Source organism: Nansenia antarctica, assembly GCF_963989245.1.
Source record: "Nansenia antarctica genome assembly, chromosome: 5".
NCBI lineage: Eukaryota > Metazoa > Chordata > Actinopteri > Argentiniformes > Microstomatidae > Nansenia > Nansenia antarctica.
This window is the reverse complement of record NC_137690.1, coordinates 10,078,613-10,096,400: the sequence shown is the minus strand read 5'-3', so window position 1 is coordinate 10,096,400 and position 17,788 is coordinate 10,078,613. Positions and strand designations below refer to the sequence as shown.

At 41.8% G+C, this 17,788-nt stretch overlaps 1 protein-coding gene across 1 annotated transcript in view; it reads right to left on the bottom strand.

The window, feature by feature from the left end:
• Window positions 1-1,871: 1,871 nt before the first annotated feature.
• Window positions 1,872-17,788, bottom strand: part of srrm4 (serine/arginine repetitive matrix 4) — a gene marked incomplete at its 3' end in the record, with an annotated part of 43,591 nt that continues 27,674 nt past the window's right edge. Inside the window, exons 3-13 of the mRNA XM_080530843.1 lie at window positions 12,554-12,640; window positions 12,247-12,342; window positions 12,028-12,054; window positions 11,708-11,758; window positions 10,221-10,307; window positions 7,769-7,934; window positions 4,372-4,703; window positions 3,998-4,192; window positions 2,600-2,692; window positions 2,290-2,445; window positions 1,872-2,190 (exon numbers count right to left, since the gene is read on the bottom strand). Coding sequence (XP_080386969.1) covers window positions 1,872-2,190; window positions 2,290-2,445; window positions 2,600-2,692; window positions 3,998-4,192; window positions 4,372-4,703; window positions 7,769-7,934; window positions 10,221-10,307; window positions 11,708-11,758; window positions 12,028-12,054; window positions 12,247-12,342; window positions 12,554-12,640 — 1,609 coding nt within the window. The remainder of the gene's footprint in view (window positions 2,191-2,289; window positions 2,446-2,599; window positions 2,693-3,997; window positions 4,193-4,371; window positions 4,704-7,768; window positions 7,935-10,220; window positions 10,308-11,707; window positions 11,759-12,027; window positions 12,055-12,246; window positions 12,343-12,553; window positions 12,641-17,788) is intronic.

Here is a 17,788-nt window from a genome sequence, read left to right as displayed (position 1 = left end):
ACCCCAAAAGCATTATCATCAGCATCTCATTGTCCTCCCATTGTCTCTCAGGCTTTGGGCGAGTTACTGAACATTCAGAGAATTAACCTCAGACTATATACAATGCATAGAGAGCAGACCCTCTTGCCTGAAGCAGTTATACAGTATAGGGACAGACTTGACATGATGGAACAATAGAACAGTTTCAATTATGTAGACAAAAACAGTTTGCAAATGGTAATGCATCCCAGTAGTGCTTCATCCACCCACACATCTTCTTTAAAGACAATGTAAGTATTCAATGAAGCACAAAGTCATAAAGTTTCTGCACACGCACTAAGTTTGTCTCTTTCCTTGTTCTATTCCATCTTCATTGTTGCAGTTATTTATAGAGTTGCCATGGCGAGAGCCTTTGCTCCACAAGTACAGAGAGGAATAGATTTTGTGGAAAAGGTAACTTTGTTTGAATAAATATGCTATGCTAGTTATTACTGTTTGAGCCTTTTTGAGCAAACTACCATTGAACATTCTGAATTGGAACTTTTCTGTCACTCAGAACAATTACATTACTGCCTACTCATAACTGTCTAAAGCCGGTGATATAATGGTGTTGCATAGAAACATAGACCATTACTGACAGGTGACACAAATGCATAACATCTTAACATGTTATAAATACGGATGAAACTGTGCTTTTCAAAACGTTATCTTTGTCCAACAGACCATGATGAGATAAACAATAGATAAACAAGACAGATGAGCTATGTGTTTGGTTCGGCTGAAATACCAAACAAATTAAACAGAAGCGAATTAATGAACAGTGCTTGGCAGACCATAAGACACAATAATAGATACATAAACCTCCTATCTCGCAAAATGTGTTCAGAGAGGAACTCACTCTCCACACACACTTATTCAAGTCAAAGGAATCAAATAAATAGGAACACAGATAAATAAATAAATAGACAAATGAATAGAAACCTACGCACCTAGATAAATTATTAAATATGACAACCTAAATACTATAACAGTGTAAAAACGATACTGCTCACTCAAGGTACTGCAATTTAGATATCAAAACTGTTTGTCTCCACTGCGGGGTTGTTAGGAAAAATGCTTCCCTGGTCATTTTTTGTATTTTCCCATCATAAAACACTTTCTCAGCCCTTCGCAATGTTTTGATCGTTAGCTGTCATCTTACAGGGAATGACATTTCAATTGTTTCCCACTTGATGAAAGGATAAATAAATCTGGCATTTGAGCTGACAGGCAGTTTGTTTGCCGTCTGGTGCCACCTCCTCTCTCATTTCTCAAAGGAAGCATGTTTGTGCTCCACCTTCTGAAGTACTGAGATTAGAGCTACAAACACTTTTCCTATGTTCCTGCAAACAACAAGGGCTTTTGAAAAAAAAAAAAAAAGACTGAAATAGTCGCCAAAACACATCTTAATACACATCCCAGATCAGAGCTTACACATAACATTTCTCTAATGAACATTGTCCTATAAACAGTTTATCGAAAGGGAAAATGGTGCCTCTTCATTCACTCTCAGTTTCAGTCATGGATGTCAGAGGAGGAGAGAGTCGAAAGGATGAAACAGTCTCTCGCCGTTGTGAATGCAAGTGCTCAAGGACGCAGCTGATGGACGAAAACAAACAAAAGGGACATTCAATCGATTCTCCCGTTGTTTCTGTGGTAGGCAAGGTTGACAGCATTGTCTCAATGCAAGGTTGGACAAGAAAAGTCTCGGTACAACAGAACACTGCTAGAATATTTCCGTTTAAGCATCTTAACACAGATGCAAAGAGATTAATAGATGGCCCCTGAACATCCATTGAATATCCTCATGTCGACATGAGAAACCATAAATCATTTCAATTTTTCTTTAATACCTAGTGGCGGGATTTGCTGTAACAGCCCAACGAGTCATAGCTGGGGCTCCGGCTCCGACTACGACTGCCGAAGATGGAGTTCCAGGACGAGCTGCGACTGTAGCTCCTGTAGCTGGAGTAACTGTGGCTACGGCTCCTGCTTCGGCTCCTACTCCGGCTCCGGCTCCGGCTCCGGCTCCTGCTCCTGCAGAGGCTCTGGGTGATGCTGGGACTCGGACTGCGGCTCCGTGTGAAGAGGCTGCTCCAGGAGGACACACTGGTGGAGCGACTGCTGGATGAGGGACTGGGCCGGAAGTAGGGGATGGGTCTCTTTCTAGCACTGCGGGGAGTCGGGGGACGGATGTTAGCGTTAGAGGCAATTGGCGGTGTGGAAGAGTGCTATGAATTGAGTATCAGATCATAAATAGGCAAATCAGACCTGGTGATTCGCCGAGCTTCCAGGTGGCTAGGTGAATCTCTCCTCCTTTTTCTCATGGGAGAGTAGGACTTGCGCCGCCGTCTCTTTCCGCTATGCTTCCGACTGCTTTTGGCGTCCTTCTCACAAGAGCTGGCTTTCCTCCTCCGCTCCCGAACCCTACCAAGTGAGATGACATAAGAAGGTGTTTAAGAACTTCATAACAAAAAAATTCTTATTGTAAAATATTACACAGTAACTAATGTAATGGCTCCGTATATGTTAGTCTCTTCTATAGTGAGATTAGTCAAATCATTTTAAACGCAACTTTTACCTGTCTGGACTGTATCTTGAGTAACTGGGACCTCTGGAGCTTCCACTGCCCATACTCCACTTTCGCCTTAAACTTGGTGAGCGGGAGTACGACCTTAAAACACAAAAGTGAAAATAATTTCAAAAGGAGCCAAGCAAAGCCTCAATACATGACAAGGGGGTACTTGGAGTCAGTGGCGGACTCAGGCTGTTTGAAGGGCAGGGGCGAAAAGAAAAAAAGGGCACCTACTGCACAACATGGGACCCCATCAATGCACATGGTCAAGTTTAGACCATTGGAAGGGCAGCCAATAGGGCACATCCTCTAATTTCCCCACTCAAAAGAGCACTTTAGTGCGACGTTTTTCAACAGTTTTTCAACTGTGGTTGATTTTTCAACATGGTCAAATTTAGACCATTGGAGGGGCACTAATAGGGCACGTCCTCTCATTTTCGCCACTCAAAAGGGCATTTTTGACACTCAAAAGGGCACTTAAGAGGCACTTTTCAACCGTGGGGGCACCAGGAGGGGCGGTCGCCCCCCCTGCCCCCCCTCTGAGTCCGCCAGTAAGTAAGTAAGTAAAGCTTTATTTATATAGCACCTTTCATACAAGAAATGCAGCTCAAAGTGCTTTACAACAGGAATATGAACATAAAGTGAATATAAAAACATATACAAGCATAGAATGAATATAAAAGCAGGGGAAAACAGTCAAAAGAAAAGGTAAAGATTTACATTTCTTACACAGGGTTGCAGGGTATTTCAACCGGGGCCTGGTTACCCCTTAATATCCAGGACCTACTGTCCCTTCCTTAAGCCTAACTTGGATCTCGGCGGGCCTGGTTACCCCTGAAATCTAGTATCCAGGACCTACTGTCCCTTCCCTAAGCCTAACTTGGATCTCGGCGGGCCTGATTACCCCTGAAATCTAGTATCCAGGACCTACTGTCCCTTCCTTAAGCCTAACTTGGATCTCGGCGGGCCTGGTTACCCCTGAAATCTAGTATCCAGGACCTACTGTCCCTTCCTTAAGCTTAACTTGGATCTCGGTGGGCCTGGTTACCCCTGAAATCTAGTATCCAGGACCTACTGTCCCTTCCATAAGCCTAACTTGGATTTCGGCGGGCCTGGTTACCCCTGAAATCTAGTATCCAGGACCTACTGTCCCTTCCTTAAGCCTAACTTGGATCTCGGCGGGCCTGGTTACCCCTGAAATCTAGTATCCAGGACAGTAAAATATTTAAAGTGCAATAGCTGGCAAATGAGCAGTGGGCAGGTGCAGATAAGCTAGTTGAAGGCTATATTGAAGAAGTGCGCCAGTGCTTGGAGTATCGGTGAAGTACTGCTGTATGCTATTGAGGCAAAGTACTGAAGCACACTCATATGAAGTGAAGTATATTCCATCCAAAATTAACCAACCTGTCAGAGGACAGTGATCTGCTTCGAGAGTAGCATCCAGAGTGTCTGGAGCTCCCAGAGGATCTACTCCTACTTCTGCTGCTGGATGAGCGGACTCTTGTCCGCTTCCTTGAAGAAGCCGCCTTCTTCACTGGAGAGACGACACACTTCTGGGGTCTCCTTACTTCTGCTCTACATCCTGGTATTATCGCCTCGCTGCAAAGATAAGAGTGGGGGAGTCTATTGCTTGTAGTGACATGACAATATCAGACACCTTATCTTTATATGCATGGTTTACAGTGACAGGGTAGAAAGGAAGTCAATGAAGGATGAATAAAGCAATAAATACAGACAGTTTCACTGAGGAACATTCTCCAAGGAGGCAAAAAACTTACCTCTTGCCATTCCTGTTGAGAATGGAAGTAGACAAACCACCATCGACATGTAGAGGTTTGCAGAGGGAAGCATAGCTGGTCACGGAGTTGCCTGAATCGGATGCATTATCTCCATCAGCAAACTTCAGCTTCTCTGGTGAGGTCAATGCCTGACACAGGACCTTTTTGTTGCTGATGACATTTATACGTGAAACACCAGTTTTGGTCGAGGGGGGCGAAGACGTGTCATTCCCCGAATCGTAATCCTGTGGTCGTTTGCTTTGACTGGACAGAGTGTGATGGTGAATCCCCATTGGGTTTACAACCTCACCCCCAGGTTTTGACTGCAAAATCTGTAAACAGACAGAGAAGAGTTGTTGCTTTACTTCTGGGGATGTTTACTATAAGTTTAAGCAGCTACCTGTATGAATACTCTATAAAGGCACGTATTTTCCCTCCAAAACACAGAGAAGAAATGTTGTTTTTTGGGACAGAAGACTTGGAAAGATTAAGACATCATGCAAATTGTGTCGCATGCGAATAACTTTGAAAGGAATAAAACTTTCAACTAAATTTAAAGAAACAAACAAAAATGTCTCCAGTAAATTAACTTTGAACTAAAACAAACATATGAAAGAAACAACAAAAGAACTGAGAAGAAGGTAGAAACTATGTGTGGATAAAACTACCAACGTCTTTAACTCGAGTGAGAAAGAGAGAGAGAGAGAGAGAGAGAGAGAGCTAGAAGAAAACAATAGCCCCATTTAAAAAGCTCTTTTAAAGAACATTGAACAAACATCACAAAATGGGTATTATGTAGAAATGAAAGGATTGCAGATAAAGAGATATCCCATCAGTCTAACTATAAGAAAGCCCTGAGAATAGGACAGATGATTTTGCTTTTTCCCTGCAAGAAGAAAATAATTAGCCTGCAGCGACCTACAGTAAATCCCTAAGTCTGCGGATAGCATCGACTTACCAATCAAGATTTCCTCCTTAAGTAGGTAAGGTGTAAGAAAAAGGGAAGAGCGGGCAACATAAGTGCATCATTAGAGTCGTAAATTGCAAGAAAAAGACAATAACCACCTCTCCAAACCCAGAGCCAGTTAGACGTTTATTGGCATGTTGCTTTTTCTTTCCCTAATAGTGCTTGTTTTAGAGTGTTCTTGAGGGCAAGATGCCCTCAAATACTTTTACTGTATACTCGGAGTAGTCTCAAATCATAAAGCTAAAATCTGTCAGGCTTTTTATGAAAACCGAGTCTATTAAACTACAATTAAGTTTGTTAGAATTTGAGAAAGTTCTTGAAGTTTCTTTCCTGAAGTCCACAGACATACTGGAATCAGAGGTACCAACTAGTTGAGTGTTGGATAAACTAAATCTGCTCCACACAGAGTATAATCTCCCTTACCTATGGAATGCAAGCTGCTAGAAGTAGACTAATTTACTCTGCCCGCCCTAATAGTTGTTTTGTGTTTTTAGAATAATCCAGTCTGCAACATCCGACCAAACCTAAAGGCTGAAAATCCCAGGGAAAACATAAAACAAGTCTGAAGGAAGATCCTCCCCCATCACAGACTACTATCATGGACACCTATTCCTCAATATCCATGTGCAGTATGAGCGCTTTACTGTTGAGGATTCAAGCAGATATTCCCTCAAGACTATCTATTTCCGATTGTCTTGAAGGCACTCCTAAACAGTGTAAACCCAAACTGAAAAACAAGTTTAATACAAGCCACATTTGAGTACTAGAATTCCAAATATGTCATACCCACCTTCCCTATACGGAATGCTTTGACTGGGAGGAAATATTAAACATACCCAAATATTTGGTTATTCAAAAATGGTTTATATTTTTGTTCCAGTTCCAATATTCCAACAGTATGTCAAGGATTACTCTCATTTTATTCATGGTAAATTGAATTAAAGTCCATGAAAATCAATACAGATACACACTATAATCACACAAAGTGATAACTTAGTACTGTTGCCACTTAGATATCCAACTGTCAACACCTCTCAGAGAAAGATGTGGGTTTTGAATACAAAGCATGCTTCAATGTATAGGTTATTGCATTTCAATTATAAACCCTCTGATTAAAAACATCTGTGGATTTAATTAGCATAATTTAATCATTACTGGAGAGAAATTAAATGTATTTCATGCCTCGGTGAGCATGAGACAATGAGTCAACGGAAAAGGCCATTTGGAATAAAAAAGAGGGACTGTGCATGCCGAACTTGTCGCCCTGCTAAGTCTTTCAAATAATATGCAACTACTGTACTACCGTATATCTGAAAACTGTCTGATCCGTTGCTAATGATAACCATGTTGGGTAACACTTTACAACTAACTTTCATTTATAAAACTATGAGATGGGCTATTCATCATAAGTTGTGCTTAAACTATTGAAGAACAATTCTACTATAATAAACAGTTTTGCAAGCAGGTCTGTACTGTAATGAGATACATTACAGGTCTGTACTGTAATGAGATGACTTTTTTACTCCGTTAACATTTATAAATACTGTATGTTCAGCAGATAGCTAGCAAACTGTTTAACTTATGTTGGTAAACACTTAAGAATACCCATCATTGGTTATTTGCATGTCCACTATATAAAACAAACATGTATTGATGGCTTATTAATGTAAGCGTTACCATGTTATTTTGGATAATATCTAGTACAGCACTGATCAAGCCCAAAAAATGGTGCTGAATTGAAAATAAATTCATTGCATTCATTTTGCCTGCAGCCCTAGTGATTAATGCCCCATTAGCTCTTCACAGAAAAAGATTTACACATCATCATCATTACTTGCCTACCACCAGCAAGTTCCCAGAGTGCCATTTTTGCAGTTTGTATTTATTTGATGGTGTTAGATAAAAACAGAAAAACAAGAACAGATGACTTTACTGTTAAATGAGGCGTTAATAAAAAGAGGTCAGGAGAAATGAGACGGGCCGTGTATAATTAATTCGATTAACAAATGATGTAGTCTACTAGATCCTCCCTCTCATAGAACAAATAGAATTCATACCATTGCCTCCAAAATATGAGGCATGTACTGTACCGTATAGGATCGCAGTACTATTTATTTCTTAAGATTACACTAGGTGACAAAAAAGCTTTTTTGGAAAAGGTCTTAACAAAATTGGGATTGATGACTATCAAATATATCTGATAACTATTTAAATAAATATTTTCTTATCTTACAAGATGATATTATCCCATGGCCAGTTTATTTTGATAGCTTTGATAGTTTACTCTGATAGCTCAGGTGAATTCATCAGTACCACTGCACTGAATCTTTGGCCTGAGATAAGGAAGCTCTTTTTCCATGGCCTTAGAAGGGTAATAAAACTAAACCACAGGTTCATAAGTTAAGGCTTAGGATCCCAAGGAACACTTACGGTGCCGGTTGAAAGGATGGAGCGATAGTTTGGTGCCGTTTTACAGACTGACTTGACCGCTGGCCCCCACTCAAACCCCCTTTGGTCCAGCACGGCACTGGCGTCCTCCCTCAGGGCTGCCAGGCCTCCCAATGCAGTTTGCTCCACAGCCTTGTGCAGATGGTGCCTGTGGACACATACATAGCAGTTAAAACCTCACAGCATGGGGCGCTTAGGTGGCGTAGCGGGTTAAACGCTGACCATGTAACCGCAGGGTCCCCGGTTCGATTTAGGCCGGGGACATATTCTGCATGTCATCCCTCCTCCCTCTCTCACCCATCCTTCCTGTCTAAATCTTCACTGTAACTGTCAATAAAAATGAAAAAATATGAGTGGGACTGCCCCACTCAGAAAAAGAAAAAAAAAGAAAAAAACTCACAGCATCATCGTACTGTACATTTGTGTCTATATTCAATCAACACTGATAACTGTGTGTCAGGGATAGGAAGCTATATAACAATTTGAGCTTTGCACATTTGGTTTAATTTAATGACCAGAACAACACACTTTTCAGCTGTTTTCAAATAAAATGCAAATGATCTTTCCCGGTGGCATGTGGTGAAAGTTGTTTTAGCTTACTCTGGAAGCAAGTTTCTAAACAACTGCTTGACTTGGGAACTATTGTGTGACAATGGGAAATCAGTAGAGGCACAGTGGGGACAGATCGTGACGTTCTGATTGAAAAAAGGCTCCAGCAGTCTCATACTGACTGAAAACTACAGCTGATCAGAGATCAAGCCTCAGCTGTTCGGAGAATTGTGCAGTATACAGTACCAGCTTGGCAGAGCTCAGACAACCTGGCTCAATGTAACCTTTAGGCCGAGGCAAACATGGCACTAATACAGCCAGCCATCCGGGCTGGTTGATGAGAACTCCGAACTCAAAGCCCTCACGGTGGTATCTCAAAGCACTCTAGAGCCTTGAACACGAGAACCCGAGCAAAGGGGTTTTGATGTCTGGACTTCTCGATTATACAATTCCAAAATGCAATTGCTATATAATCGTTTTCTCCAAGGACAGCTGTATCCCCGGGAATTGAGAATAATTCAGATTGTCCCCCTTATGTGTGTCCCCATGATGACACCATGGCTTTAACACCATGTTTTTTTCAACACAGTCTCCTAATGGTGCACCTATGATAGTACGCATTCCCAATCGTGTTCTGGTTGACGCATTAGAGAGATTTTTGGACAATGCGTCAAAAAATGACGATAACCTACGTGAGGTTAAGCTAATTTGCGTGATTTATGTAAGAACTGTACTAAATGTATCATTTAAAAAAAAAAATATGTATATTTATATAATACATATTGTTGTCCATAGCACAGATTGAACCAGTGACTTGCAGGTTGCAAGGCAAGGTGGTAATGCTCCCACTAACCCACTAGGCTCCTTATATCGATGGCCGAAACACAAAACCTCCTATCTGCACATTTTCTGATTTGCGGTTTTCACTTTAAATGATGACAACAAGGAAGGCTGCACATGATAGGTCTGTCTGCAAAAAAAAAGTGCATTTTGCAGATAGGAGGTTTTGCGTTTCGGCCATCGATATGGCACTCCTTCCCTGCTCACCTACTACCAGTGTAGCTAAAAGCATAAACCAGAACACACAATGGGAACGCACACGATTCGAGTAGGAGACCAGTCTGCTTTATACAGTGGAGCACGGCATAAAGCCAGTCGCTGTTCAATGTCGGTAATGATTTCCTCTGCTGAATATCCCAGGAAAAGACCCAATAATAGAGAGATCTAGGAAGATTTAAAAGCAATCATCTCTGGTTTAATATTATTTCTATTTGAAACCAGATTGGGCTTGGTTTTGTCCCTTTTACTCTTGTGAATGAATGGTAAAATGGGTAACGAAATGAGTGAGTGAATGAGTGAATGAGTGAATGAATGAATGAATGAATGAATGAATGAATGAATGAATGAATGAATGAACGAATGATGTTGTTCATTTAGTGTTGAACTTGATCTGTTGATTTAGTTGACTACAGACAAAATGTATAATCTTAATGTGAACCCTGATGGAGGAGTCATTGGTCAAATGGAGAAACTATAAATTAATGGTCCTGCAGCTTTACAAACCAAGCCTATAACCCCAGCTGTCATCACACTCAACAATAATCTGCCAAATCCATCAAACTATATCTGTGATTGCGAAAGCGCCTGATATGGCAATAAATCATTTTAATTGAGTGCACATCGATCTGTGGACCTGGTTTCCTAGATATTCCCTGTGAAGTGGCGATAAGAGCTGCCTGTTCCTGTGATCAGAGAGTCACCTCTGCCCTATCAGTCATCGGCATGGTGTGACCAGACCTGTAAGCCTGGAGCTGATAAGATAAACAGAGGCTTGCTTTCCTCTCCTCTCCTGTCCTCGCCTCTCCTCTCACTGTGTTTTTTTTACCTGCTCTCCATGCTGGAGGAACGCCAGGCGGAACTCTCCGACTCGGACCTCCGATAGCGCCGTCTGCGGTGCGTGTGACTCCTTGAACTAAACAAGTAAATAAGAGAAGCAGGGGATGAGTGTCTCCCAGTCCCTAGTGAGGGGGGGGGGGGGGGGGTGGCAAAACATTGCAGTGACAAACCCTGCCCAATGACTACTACAGTGAACAACAATATAAATTAAAAGCAATAACACTTTTTTCTCCAATTTTTCATGAGTTGAAATTAGTCCAGTTTTGAGGGAGCTTGCAATTGGCAGGAAGGTCCACCAGAGCTGTTGCCCGTGAATTGAATTGATTTCTCTACCATAAGCCGTCTCCGAAGGCGTTTTCCGAGAATTGGAATTGGAATTGGAAACGACTTTGGAGACGGCTTAAGGTGGGGAAATGAACAATCAATTTACACGCAACAGCTCTGAGGACATTCCTGGAGTCAGCATGCCAATTGCACGCTCCCTAAAAACTTGCGACATCTGTGGCATTGTGCTGTGTGATAAAACGGCACATTTTAGAGTGGCCTTTTATTGTGACCAGCCTAAGGCATATCTGTGCAATAATCATGCTGTCTAATCAGCATCTGGATATGCCACACCTGTCAGGTGGATGGATTATCTCGGCAAAGGAGAAGTGCTCACTAACTAAATCTGTAGATTTAAACACATTTGTGAACACAATTTGAGAGAAATAGGCCTTTTGTGTACATAGAAAAAATCTTAGGCCTTTAATTTCAACTCGTGAAAATCTTTAGCAAAAGCAAAAGTGTCCCATTTATATTTTTGTTCAGTGTATGTGCTTCTTTCTGCCAATGAATGTGTATGTGTCATAAGCTCAGAGTCTATTTATATTTCCTCAGTAGTGTAGAGTACTAGCTTGTTGTTATTGTTGGGTCCAGGTGCTCAATACCTTATCACCTATTTCTGAATTCTGTTTTCATATTAGAGGACGAAATAGTCAGGAGAACAGGCAAGAAGGGCCAAGAGAGGAAAAGGAGGAGAGAATAAAGGAGAGTGGACACAATCAGGCAAAGAAAGGAAAGGAGGAGTCCCGATAGACAAAAAGAAAAGAGGGTTTTGAAAAAGGCTCCGGTCTGACATTCTGTTACAGTCACACTGGCTGAGCCAAGCTCTATATTCAAGGACAAAGCTCGTCTCACTACTGACGAATTATAAATGTTGTACTGTAGGTTCACAGCGTGAAATTGGCTTCTCTTTCTTCAGTTTTTTCCTCTTTCTTTGAGTGTCACTCTTTCAATCTGTTTTGCTCTTTAAGAGTCGTTTTTCACAGTGTTTTTCAGAACATAAAAGCAGTGGTTGTAGCTACCCTGGTAGATTCTCTACACACTGATCTAAAGGAATCCTTTTCTACAGCATGTTCTCCTAAAGTATTTTGGGAGTGGGTTCAATAGAATGTAAAACATTTGAAAGATACACTTTTATCCCATTTAACAAACCTTTTGTTGTGCTTTCGATCATCCTTCCTCTTATGCTTCGAGCTTGAAGAGCTGTGAAAAGTGACGTTACACATTGAATAATGTTGAAATTCAAGTTTGCTTCCACATTGGTGTGGAAGATATCAATATCTTAAGGACATTTTTAAGCCTATAGATGCCATTATTGTACATCAATGATCACTATCAAACCGCAGTTACTTATTTTGATAAGCTACATTAATACCGTTTTGACTGGACTCTCACTTCAATTTGAACAATATGTAAAGCTAAAAAACTATTTTAGAATTTCACTTGGAACTTTTCAGCAAATGTGCACATACCTGTGCTTTGTCTTTTTGGAGGAATACCTGGAGAAGGGAGACATAATGTATCAACTGGTGTATGTTTACAGAGTTTCTCTGACGAATAAGCACATTAATTAGAACTCACTTAGACACAAACAACATGCATAAATAATAGAACATTTTGTAAACAAAGATAGAAATACATCTTGAATGTTATATTAACGTAACTACTGTCTCTACAGCTCTAGGACATACCTGTGCCGTTTGCTTGTTTTCTTTGAGCTCTTCTTCTTCTTCTTCTTCCTCTTCTTCTTCTTCTTCCTCACTGGTGACAGGCTGTAGGAGGGAGACCTGAGGGAGACATCAACATCAAGCATGTGACCACACAGATATACTCTCATTATGAAACAGCAGCCGCTTTTCTTTTCTAGAAGCGGATGATTTATGTGTCTCTGTCTCTGTCTCTATCTCTGTCTCTCTCTTTTTCAGTTTGTTCAGAGAACAATTAGAACATTTCCCAACGATAGACCCTGGGGTTCCAGGGTTCCTTTTATGAACTGACCTTTTCCTTTTCCTCTTTCGCTCAGATTTCCTCTTCTTCTTGCCCTTGGCTGCAGGCCGTGGAGAGACATCGTCATCAAACGAGCTGCTGCAACAGGAGACAGAGCTGGGGTTACTGCTAGGTGGGGTTACTGCTGTGCTCTCCACACGGAAGGTAAGGTTTATACAGTGAACTACCTGTATGTCACATTTGTTCTTCCGGTCATTACATATTTATCAAGTGAGGAATGCATGATGAATTAATTAAATTCTTGACCAGATGATTACCTTTCATTTGTCAAATCAATGCATTGATAGTTCTTTTTTTTTTATTAAAAAAAAAATCCAAACATACTTCTGGAATATTTAGTACTGTACAACATTGTGATTGTGAATTGAAATCCTGAATAATAAGAACAATATCATTAAAAACTCCCTTCTGTCTGTATCCACGGTTACAGTGTCAACACAAAAGAGGCTCACCACGCTTCAACGAGCCTCTGTTGGCATCACATACCCTAAATACAACAATAACCCTATTACAATGAACCATGCTTCCGTAACAAAGCATATAATCCAGATTATCTCTCTGCCAACTGTCCCTCTGACAAGAGTTGAATCGTTACACACTGAGAGTGAGTGAACCAGTCCAACTGATAAAAGACTCACAGTTAGCTAGCCCCAGCACTTCTCAGCAGTCCAGACCAGCAGCTCATTATCAGAGCAGGCAGGAGACAGTGGTGTATTGCAGTTGTACAACTGCCAGTGCCCTCAGCCAAGTTCACAGTAATTAGCTCAGGGAGTAGCTCCGATTTAGACCTGGAATATGTGCACTGCATTTCTGCACATTTGCATTAGACTAGGGCCTTCAAGGCCCACATTAGTCATTTTGAAGTGTTTTAGCTGATATTTTGACATCCTGGTGCTGCACAATGTTATTGCACAATGATTCATGTCAGAAGGTCAAATGATGTGTTTTTTAGGGCAATATATTCTATTTTTCTATCTTCGCTCTTTCTTAAACTATTTCCCATGTGACATATGACATTTGATAGAGCTACAGAGCTCTGACAGTGTGACATGGCTAGCCTGTTTGTTAAATTAGCGCTTACAGTCAAATACAACCCTCTGAACCTTTTGCGACTGAGTCAAACAACCCATCACACATTTTATAGAGAATTCCTCCTCACTATATTCGGTGTTACTTTCCCATATAGCTCAGTGAATGACGTCACCACTCGGTGCGTCTGTTCATCGAGTATTTTATTCAAGAAAAGCCAAGAAGCAAAACTGGCTAGCATGGACCTTCAAAGTCATGCCAAGGGCATTCTTACCCGCTTTCTCACCTTCCTCTCCTGTCCCTGTCCAGTCCCTCCCTCTCTCTCTCTCTCTCTCTCTCTCTCTCTCTCTCTCTCTCTCTCTCTCTCTCTCTCTCTCTCTCTCTCTCTCTCTCTCTCTCTCTCTCTCTCTCTCTCTCTCTCTGTCTCTCTCTCCCTGTCTCTCTCTCTTTCTCTGTCGCTGTCTCACTCTCTACTGCTCTAGCCTAGTCGTGAGCTTTGAATTGTAAGGTTCTATCTCCGTTTAGGGTAGTTCAGAGATATTGAGCGTCAAAGTTTTTACATTCCATTATGTTTTGTGAGATGGAACCTTTGTATTTTATTAATTACTAACTAAAAAATGTCAACATTTAAAAAAATAACACCACACAGGCATTAATAAACACCTAATGGATCAGATTATGTAAAAAACTCAATTTTGACAAAAATTGAGATAGAACCTTATAATTCTAACGTCACATAGTGTTAGCCACGCGTATCCACCCTGAGTATTTGAGTGTGTCGATATATAGAGATGAAACTATTGCCAGGTCTCATCTCATCTGCTTCACGGGATGAATGCTTCTGAAAGGTCCAATCTGTTTGCTCCCTGCAAATGTCTGATGATGCTAAGGCCGACGGTGGTGACTTTGAAGCACCAAAGACTCATTAAATCACCATCTCAGGTAGAGATAGAGATCGAGATACAGGGGGTCTGAGAGACGGAGAGTGATAGAGAGAGATGTGCAGGAAGGGGTCTTTAGAAGCTTTTGCCTTAGAAAATTGTGCGTTATCGGGAAAATTGGAGAGGGTGTCTGTCTGGAAGAGATTAAATTAAATGGCTGGAATTAGTTTGGACTTGTGACACATTTACTCATGGCTGATGGCTCTGTCGTAAATATGTCAAACAAGGTGGCACTGAGACGGAAAGCCTTAACGGATGAGCTACTGTTCCTTTCTTACACACACACACACACACACACACACACACACACACACACACACACACACACACACACACACACACACACACACGCATGCATGCATGCACACACGCACACACACTCAGTCAGTCAGGCAGTTGAACAGAGTCACAATTAATGATAGCCTCCATCCCTGAGTTACATTCCCCATGTCAAGATTATTATGTACCGATGCTTTTATTTGTGTTTTGTTAATGTGTTTAGTTTTTATGTGATGTATAGTGTGTTGAGACCTTGGTGAAAGGCAAGAAAATGAACTTTACAAACCTAGTTTTTTTCATTGAGTAAGTAAGTAAGTAAGTAAAGCTTTATTTATATAGCACCTTTCATAAAAGAAATGCAGCTCAAAGTGCTTTCCAACAGGAATAAGAACATAAAGTGAATAAAAAACACATATAAAAACATATAGGCTACATGCATAGAATGAATATAAAAGCAGGGGAAAACAGTAAAAAGAAAAGGTAAAGATCTAACTTTCCATATCCCTTTCATCTCCCTACCTTACACAGTCTTTCTGTACTTCCCACTGGCTTTCCACCAGCACCACAAACATCAGTTTTTGGAAAAGGTTTGTCTCAGTCTCTGTGTACGTTCTCAGTCTCTGTGTACGTTCTCAGTCTCTGTATACGTTCTCAGTCTCTGTGTATGTTCTCAGTCTCTGTGTACGTTCTCAGTCTCTGTGTACGTTCTCAGTCTCTGTGTACATTCTCAGTCTCTGTATACGTTCTCAGTCTCTGTGTCCATTCTCAGTCTCTGCGTACGTTCCCAGTCTCTGTGTACGTTCTCAGTCTCTGCTAGACCTTGCGCCAAAAATCCAACTACTCAGTCATTATCAACATTACAGTTTCTTTCTTTTGCACACCTCTTTCAACTAGTCATACTAGCATACTAGTACAGTACATTCCCTGCTGCCACCCCGCCATACCCTCTGTGTTTGTGGTTGGACACTAATGATTTCAGTGTCAGGGTTGGTTTCAGCTCCCGTACTTTCTTCTTGAGGCACAAACAAGAGCCTAGAACGGAGCATGGTGCTGTATGAACCGTGCGTCATCGCTGGTGAAGGTGCGGCAGCATTTGTTGCTGGACGAAAAACAAGATTGCTGTGCACTTTGAGGACATAGACGTAGCAGTAGAAAATGTATGATCACTGTTGTCAAAGCACGGTGGATGATGAACAAATTGCAGTAACTTCCCTTTAAGTGCCTTGATGTTGTAAATACTTTCTAACAGCATCTGAGTGTCTCGGGCTGTCACATTATGCTGCAGCAAGACGATCAGTGGCGGATGAGTGATATCACATAAAAGCTAAACCCAGTAAAGAAAGCCATCATAGTAGATCTGATGTGAACAGACAAGCTACAGTCTGTGCCTCCCTCTCTCCCCTGTTGTCTTCTCCCTCTCAGATCAAAACTTATAGGGCCCTAAGCCTGGCTTCCTCCCGGGAACCGACACGTCTGTCTGTTTGATTGGACCCTGCTGTCTCACCGTAATAAATGGCGGTGGTTGGCGGCTGCATTTGGAGCATTAGCAGCTGAAATGCATTAGAGCTGATTAGAGAGACCAAGTCCAAGTACCCTCTCTCAGTAATGGGAAAGCTTTGTCACTCATTAGTACTTCTCACACTCTGGCCCCGGAGAAAGACATTTGCATTTTTCCCCTCAGCAGTAATTCGGCTCTTTTTTTTTGGGTGGAAGAGGAGGAGATTGTTAAGAGTGTATGTGTGGTGTGCGTGTGTTGTGTGCAGTGGTTAAGCAGTAAAGTAGGAGATGGTTATCGCCATGATGAATGAAAAACGGATGTAGCATTGAGGAATATAACAGAACATTTGCTTTGTATATTCTCCAACTCCAGGTTTCGGTGGTGTAGTCAACTTAGGCCATGATGATCAACAGCTAATCAATAAGGTGGGTACATTTCTTTATTGGAGAGAGACAGTAAAGATTGACAGGAAGGATAGGTGAGGGAGTGTGGAATCAAACCATGGTCCTTGCGATGATATGGTATGCACCGTAATGTGCTACGCCACCTAAGAGCCCCCAGGTTCGGACATTTCTATCTATAGTGTTAGCAGGGATCGTTATATAAGTCTGCAGAAACAGCAGCTGTCACAAAGGTAAGGGTTGCCCAAACTGCCACTGTGATAACAGGTGTCACAGGGAAGCCAGTGTCATCGTTTTGCAGTTATCTTGTGCTATTTCCTGTACTGTACAGTACATTCCCCGCTGCCACCCCGCCATACCCTCTGTGTTTGTGGTTGGACACTAATGATTTCAGTGTCAGGGTTGGTTTCAGCTCCCGTCCTTTCTTCTCAGCACCATGACCTTGAGGCCACCGCCTTGATAAACAGGCGTCTGATGGTGGCCAATGGCCATTACTTCTGGCTGTCAGACACTGATGCACAGTCAGGGTCGGGGTGAGCCGAGGGCTGCTCACCTAGCTTTCTAATGAAAACACCTACATGTAGAAGCAGTTATACTGTATTGTAGACTTCTTAATGCTGTTAAACAGCAACCCAAAAGCACAGTTGATGACAAAATAAACCACAAAAAGTTGGTACCCACAGCCAGCCACATTTGAAGAAAAACATTTTATCAGGATGCTTTTCTGGAGATTGAGTGATGTGTGAAAATAATCTTTCGGCGGGACACGAGCCGCGCGTCTGTGTTTGCACCCCCCTTTGCTCTCTCTCAGTTGAGCTCAGAACCAAAGAGCAGCAGCTGTTCTTTAAAGCTCAACCAACCAGACATGAAAACCGCGTCTGATCCTGGTAACACTTAAGACGCCGCTTCTCTCGTGTTTTACATATCTTCGTCCGCTTTCCCGCTGTGTCACCGCGCAGGCTTTGAAGGTGTCGACGGAATTATGCAGTTTGAAATTGATTTTCTCACCTCAGAATTACAGAGAAAAGATTCTATTTTCGGGAGTGTGAGGCGAAGTAAAGGGTTGGGGGTACGGTAT